The 6,729-nt window shown below is 33.4% G+C and overlaps 1 protein-coding gene across 1 annotated transcript; it reads right to left on the bottom strand.

Moving 5' to 3' along the window:
• Positions 1 to 427: 427 nt before the first annotated feature.
• LOC115988359 (glyoxylate/succinic semialdehyde reductase 2, chloroplastic-like) lies at positions 428 to 5,438 on the bottom strand. Its single transcript, XM_031111890.1, has 12 exons — positions 5,109 to 5,438; positions 4,231 to 4,312; positions 3,881 to 3,946; positions 3,215 to 3,290; positions 3,082 to 3,137; positions 2,670 to 2,754; positions 2,484 to 2,544; positions 2,122 to 2,174; positions 1,965 to 2,035; positions 1,791 to 1,863; positions 777 to 881; positions 428 to 702 (listed from the first exon to the last, which is right to left on the bottom strand). The coding sequence occupies exons 1-12, from the start codon at positions 5,296 to 5,298 to the stop codon at positions 535 to 537; spliced, it is 1,086 nt and encodes a 361-aa protein (XP_030967750.1). The 5' UTR covers positions 5,299 to 5,438; the 3' UTR covers positions 428 to 534.
• Between the last annotated feature and the right edge of the window lie 1,291 nt (positions 5,439 to 6,729).

Below are 6,729 nucleotides of genomic sequence, written 5' to 3'. Positions count from 1 at the left end.
TAATTGTTCTACAGCCACTAGAAAGAGATTATTTAATTAGTCTCTAGAAAAGGATCCAATACAATCATGTATGACCAAGTATTAAAGAGGAAACGTGTATGTAACTTAAAGCTTTAAAAACAAAGAGAAAACGTGTACAAACAAGCAGAGAATTCTTGGTACTTTTCAAGTGGCTGTGAAATAGGATTCATTTCCCCAATTAATTGACCAAACTTAGGAAGTGGGTTTGATTTTGTGAGCTGGAATTGTATTCCATATGCATAATTATTAATTTGGTGAGGAACATATTTCGTGCAAGGAATTGAATTGCATTGTTATTTAGAGCCAGTGACTGAAAGTAAAGAAAACATTAAAACTCAAGTCTGATTTTTAGGATCTAAAAGGAGGTGGGTTCTATTGTAAAATGAGTCTGTTTAATAATCTGCTATAAAACAAAATGGACAAAAACCTCAAACTGATGGTAATTAGAGAGCCCAACCCAATTACAATATCAGAGGCCATACTCATATTTATTCTCCTATAAGATGAATTCTTCTATTTTGGTGGGTTTTGCAATTTAGCTTTCAATGCTTCAATAACTGCTGAGAAGTCTTGGTCACTAAGGCCATGAGATTTTGCAACCTTATATAGTTCATTTGCAGCTGCTGCAATTGGAGTAGGCTGGGAAACAGATTCTGCTAGTCCCAGAGCAAGCCTCAGGTCCTACCACCATTTTAACATCGTGATTAGATCAGGGAAGGTGTCAATGTGATACTGACAGTGGCAAAATTACAAACCTTTTGTTGATGCTTTAAAGGAAATGCAGTCGGATATGTGGATTGGATCATTGATGGACCTTTGGTTGAGTACATTGGTGAGCTAATGGCACCCTGTGAGACAACCTGCAATACCATGGAGATGAAAAGATATTAAAGAAGCTTCATGACTACTTTCTTTTGGAAAGGAAACAAGTTCCATTTTTTTTATTTGGACAAGCAGTTCATGTAAGAAAAGAAAAGAATACATCACTGTCGAAGAGAATTGGAATTTGGAAAAAGTTTTTGGTTTTCAATTATAGACTCTCATCCAATGCCGAGACTCATTGAGATATTAACTTCAGTTAATCCCTGATTAAATAATGCAAAAAGTCCTAACTTGTTTGTCTACAAAACCCTGGCACCCTTTGTCCACAGTCCACACCCAGAAGGAAAAATTGGCCAGCAAATAGGAGAGACTCTTGGACTATTGATATGGGTAGATTCTTGGTATGATAAATAAAACATTGTGCAACCAAATTTAATTATTTTTCAACAAGACATCAGGCTTTCCATCATTGAAATCATGTAGATTTATCTTCTTTTGGACCATATAGCAAGACATAAAGGGAAACTCAATTACATTTATTTGTTTATTTACTTTTCTGACAAAAGGCATCAAAATGATTGGACTTCTTAAAAATTTCCACCATGCATATCAGGTCAATGTTTTGACTAGGAGAATTTACTTCAGTGCCCAAAGTGGTAGATGGAGACACTGAAATGGGTTAAACAAATGACTGAAACACAATAGAAAAGTCCTGTATGTGAGATCGTATCATGATCCAACGTGTTATCCTTCAAACCACACTCAACTAGCAAGAACTACCTGACAGCCTGTGTTCAACTATTCTGCAACCTAAATCTACATATGCTTAAATTATTACAATTGCAATGAAATAAAAAAAGCCGAAATCCAATCAATTTATGTGGAGTTTTATTGAAGGTGGCATATGGTGAATAATTCAGCAAGGTATGAGATGGTTTGAATTGTACCTCTACTAGTACACTTGGATCCAGTCCTACTTTCTCACTGAGAAGCAATCCTTCAGAAAACGATGCCATCATACTACACATTGTTCGAACAAGTAATAAGAAACATTTCACTATCATAAACAAAACAAGCACATGATAAAAGGAATTTTAAGTGGAATTAAAATTCTGCAGAACCTTCCCATGATCATGTTCACAACTAGTTTCATTGCTGCTCCCTTCCCAACATCCCCAAGGTAAAACCTTGACTGGAAAATGCAAAAATTCTCAGACAGAATAAAAAATGGTAATAAGAATACTAGGTTAACAGCATATATCAAAAAAGGGATAATACCTTCCCCATGATGTCTAAAAGTGGAGCAACCAATTCAAACAGAGATTTGTCACCTGAAAACAAAAGCATCTAATGGTTTATTTCTTTTAGGCCTCCTACAATATGTCACATGACATAGATTTTGAAAGTGTACAAAAGGTTATATTCTAAACAATGGATAAAACAAGGATGGTATAGAAATTTGAAGCAGACATATTATATGATCATATAAAAAATTCAATTTGCAGATACATCAATAATAAAATAAAAGTTCCATAATTTTGGAATTTGGTAATTAGGTGTGACATATGTATTAGATAGGGTAACAGCCTTAAGTCTGGTATCCAACAGTGAATTCAATAAATAAATAAATACTGACCTACCTGCTGTAAGAAATATCAGTTGCCCATCTTCTGCAGGCTTTTTGGATCCTGAAACTGGAGCCTGTAGAAAATGTACCAAAGCTCAATAAAATTTCATTAAACACTATCACCATGTCCTTGAAGAGCATGCAGCATGGACACAGTGTTTATACTTCATATTTAAAATGAAACCAGAAAAAAACTCACCTCCAAAAATGATGCCCCAGTAGCATTAATGCGTTCACCAATCAATTTAGAAGTGGCACCATCAACTGTTGAAACATCCACATACCTGTCAATGCCAATCAATGGTATCATACATGCTGTTGATCAGCTTGGGAAGAACAAGCATACAGTTGGGGAAAACCAAAGGTCAATGGTGTAGAAACTTGTGTGTATAACATAGATTCTTAAATGTAAACTAAATAACATGGATGCCAATAGCAAGTCAAACACAAGAGCATTTGACAGCATTCTAGTTTACCTATGCCTTCTAGTACGGTTTTAAAAAAGCAATGACTGATATATCATGGTTTGAAAACATATTACCATGAGGGAACACAAAGTGGTAGTAGTAGTAGTAGTAGTAGGGAACACAAAGAGGTAGTAGTAGTAGTACCCTTTGCCTGAGCTCATTCCACTTGCAGCCCCGTGCTCCCCACAAGCAACCTCCAACTGAAAAACAGAAGCAATAAGTTGCTATACTAGGATAGCTGTGCAAACAAAGTAAAATCTAAATGAAACATACGCACTGCACTTTCAGGATTAGCTAGCATGGCAAATGTGACATCACAAGAAGCAGCTACATCCCGAGGGGAGGATTTATATCTGCATAGAAGAACAACTACCATGATAACAAATATTTCCCATATTGGAGCCTCTCAATATGGGCTTAATGAAGCTGCAGATGAAAGCACCAGCAAAAATTCAATGAGAAACTAGTTCCCAGTAGATAAAGTGACAAGCCAGACAAGCATGTTCATGAACCAAATTTACTACTATAGAATACATATGATGCACCCTGAAAACCTCCTTTTCATATATAGTGTTCAAATATTGAGCATGCCAAGATTTACAAGTGTACAAACTATAAGATGGATGAACTTTCTACCCATTGTGGATTTGTCTGTTTGTTTGACTTTAGCATATAAAAGTAATTACGAAAGTACACAAAGCCCCAGGTTCATGGATAAACAACAATTTTCCAGCCCCATTAGGTGAAAGCCAATATTCCCATTGGTGAATACAGACTTTCGAGGACTGAGCCATTGGACCTGCCAACAATTCACGTAATGGGTATAACCCAGTCCTTAGGCAGACCAGTAGTGTGTCAACATTTGGATCATCAATGCTGAGGGTATGCAAAATAATGTGGAAGTGCAAGGAAAAATTAATTTGGAAGCCTAGCACCTACTTACTTTGCACCTAAGCTGATAAGGGGATCACATTTGATCTTGGTCCTATTCCAAACAGTCACATCACACCTGTAACATGCCAATAAGGGGATTAAAATCCAGAGAATAAATAATATTAAATATTGAGATCAATATATCTCATATTAATGGATAACCATTTCACCCTATGAATATTATAGTCACAATAATTTTCCTAGAAAATTAATAGGATATAATTCAATTCAACAAGGTTTTATCCCTATGTTTTTAACATAATAGATATTTCAATGAATTCAATCATAAGAAATAAAATAAAATAAAAATGGTCTCATGTGCTGCTTCTCTCTACTCATTAGGAAAATTTTTAATCATACCCAGCCTTTATAAGGTTTTGTGCCATTGGAGAACCCATTATTCCAAGACCTAGAAAGCCAATCCGGGCTGACAATCCATCAGCTGCAAATTCACGATCATAATTGGATAAGTGAGATAGCACTAGATGTAGTGGCCATTACAAACCATGAACACGTAAGATGACATCTAATTAAACTAAAAGGGGGTCTAGATCAAAGTACTATGCTACAAAGAAAGCATGAATGACAAAGAACATAGCATTTGATAAGCTTTCTTTTTTCAAATAAAATGAATAAAAAAAGGGAAAGATTTTCCATAAATTCCATCAACAGCAGCAATGTAACTGCCACCTCGCCAACTTGTATTTACCATTGCCACACCACTATGCCTACAACTATCTAAAAGATCATCACACCACATCCACTATTGCCGAGCATAATGCATTACAACTGTACTCAATTGTAATCGTTCATTTCTTCATAGTATTTTGTGCATAGATAATTCAACCGTCTCCTTAATTTAGTAACTTGCAAAGATTTTTCTAGACTTCATTAAAGACAAAACAGAACCAAATTAGACACTAAAATTCTTATCTTGCTTCCTCTCCAATCACCTTATTCATGTCATTCATTTTTAACCACTAAAGAAAAAACAGCTTCTTCATATCACAATCATAGCAACATTTAGGCATTTTGGTTGTTACAACTCAAAACAACAACAATAACCAGCTATGTCTCCTCATCAAATTAATCAGTATCAGCCACATGTATTCTCTTTTACCATTCTATTTTATCCGAAATCCAAACATATTGTTCTATTAGCTCCAGGGAGAGACAAAAATTTAAGCGAAAAATGAGAATACCCATCAAAGAAGCATAAAGATAGATAAAGAAAGTACCTTTAGATGAAGCATTGGATGTCTCAGAAGAGAAAGCTTTGACAGATAGAGTATATAGTGGTTTTCTGGGGAAAGGGCAAATGGGTCTTGCTCTTAACTGGTTTGGAATCTGAGGGCAAAAGCTTGAGCACATGGCCATGGCTGTTGAAGATAGTTGGAGACTGTAATTGGTCTTGACCAAGCAGCTCATGACCACCACTTTTACTTTTGGTCTGTGAGTTCCAACTTCCAACGGTTGACGGTTGTGACAAAGCTGGCCTTGGAGGCAAACTAAAGTTGAGTTTACAATCGTTTGGATAAAGGAAAGGATAGAAGGGCTTGGAGAAAGTTTAGGAGTATCTTACAAAATAAAAGGTTATAATTAAAAACTTACCCACTAAGTTTATTTAGATTTTTTTTTCAATCCTTTAATTTTGTTTTTATCCATTTCAGTATTCTAACTCTTGTTACATGTTGTGGTTAATTTATCAATTTTATAAAAAAAATTTCAAAATTTTTAAATTAAAAAATCCAATTAATGATTAAAAAATATTTTTTAGATTTTTATTTTCAAAAAATTTTAACAAAGGTTAACGAAAAGACATTAATTGAATAAATCTGAAACTTAAAGAACTGAAATTAACGAAAGTAAAATTAAATAACTGAAATGAAATCTGTAAAAAGTTAGAAGGTCAGTTTTGCATTTTAACCTAAATAAAAATAACAAGGTTTAGAAACGTACAACAAAATTTCACATTTTTTCTACCCAAAAAAAAAAAAAATCACGTTTTCACAGCATTATTTTATTTTATTTTTACATCTTGAAAAAATTATGTAAAATTTTTTGTTGTGCCAGAAAAAGAACTCAATGTATTAAAATGAAAAAAAAAATTATGTAGGGACATATCAAAATGTCACAATACCCTTGTTTTTAATTGTAGTGAGTTTTGATTTTTTTTTTTTTTGACCTATCAAGACCAACACCTAACTATTACGAAAGAATTATGATTTATTGTGCCCATAGAGCAACTTAAAGAATAACTAGGCATTTTAGATTTTAATTAATCATCTAATTTTATGAGATATAAAATTATCTAAAAATTATTATTTTATGGTAGAATTATCACATGTATTTTTTTTTTTTTTTTATATCTTTGTCTTAAAGCTCAATCTAATGAAATTTTAACTTGTAATTAATTAAAACAATTTTCTCCCCCATTTTTCATCACTCTTGTTTTCACTCCAACCAAACGGACTCTTTAATCTTTGTTCTACTATTTGTTTAGATAAACTATGCATATCATCCAATATCATAGAATTGAAACCATCAACTTAATTTTTAAAAAATAAAAATAAAAATAAATCACCATCCCCTAGTGTGGGTTTAGAGTTTAGATTGTACATCTTTTTTGAAATTAAAACAAAGATTAGATAGAGCATATCATGGCCTGTAAACCTCGCCAAAGTTTAGACTTCAATCTTACTTCTAATCTTTGTTTAGATGGAACATATTGCATATCACCTCTAAATTCAAATATTATAGAATTGAAATCATCCACTTGATTTCCAAAAAGAAATCACTACCCTCATTTTAGTCTTACTCTATCATGACATGCATCTATAATCTTTGTTCTAATCTTTG

Source organism: Quercus lobata, chromosome 5, assembly GCF_001633185.2.
Source record: "Quercus lobata isolate SW786 chromosome 5, ValleyOak3.0 Primary Assembly, whole genome shotgun sequence".
NCBI lineage: Eukaryota > Viridiplantae > Streptophyta > Magnoliopsida > Fagales > Fagaceae > Quercus > Quercus lobata.
This window is presented reverse-complemented; position numbering and strand designations above follow the sequence as displayed.

What these genes read in the sequence shown, in the direction of transcription:
- LOC115988359 (XM_031111890.1), bottom strand. Translation starts at nt 5,298, where the DNA reads ATGAGCTGCTTGGTCAAGACCAATTACAGTCTCCAACTATCTTCAACA. An exon ending in CTTATCAGCTTAGGTGCAAA is followed by an intron (nt 3,291 to 3,880) that starts GTAAGTAGGTGC and finishes TCTTCTATGCAG; the next exon opens with ATATAAATCCTCCCCTCGGG. An exon ending in GTGAACATGATCATGGGAAG is followed by an intron (nt 1,864 to 1,964) that starts GTTCTGCAGAAT and finishes AACAATGTGTAG; the next exon opens with TATGATGGCATCGTTTTCTG.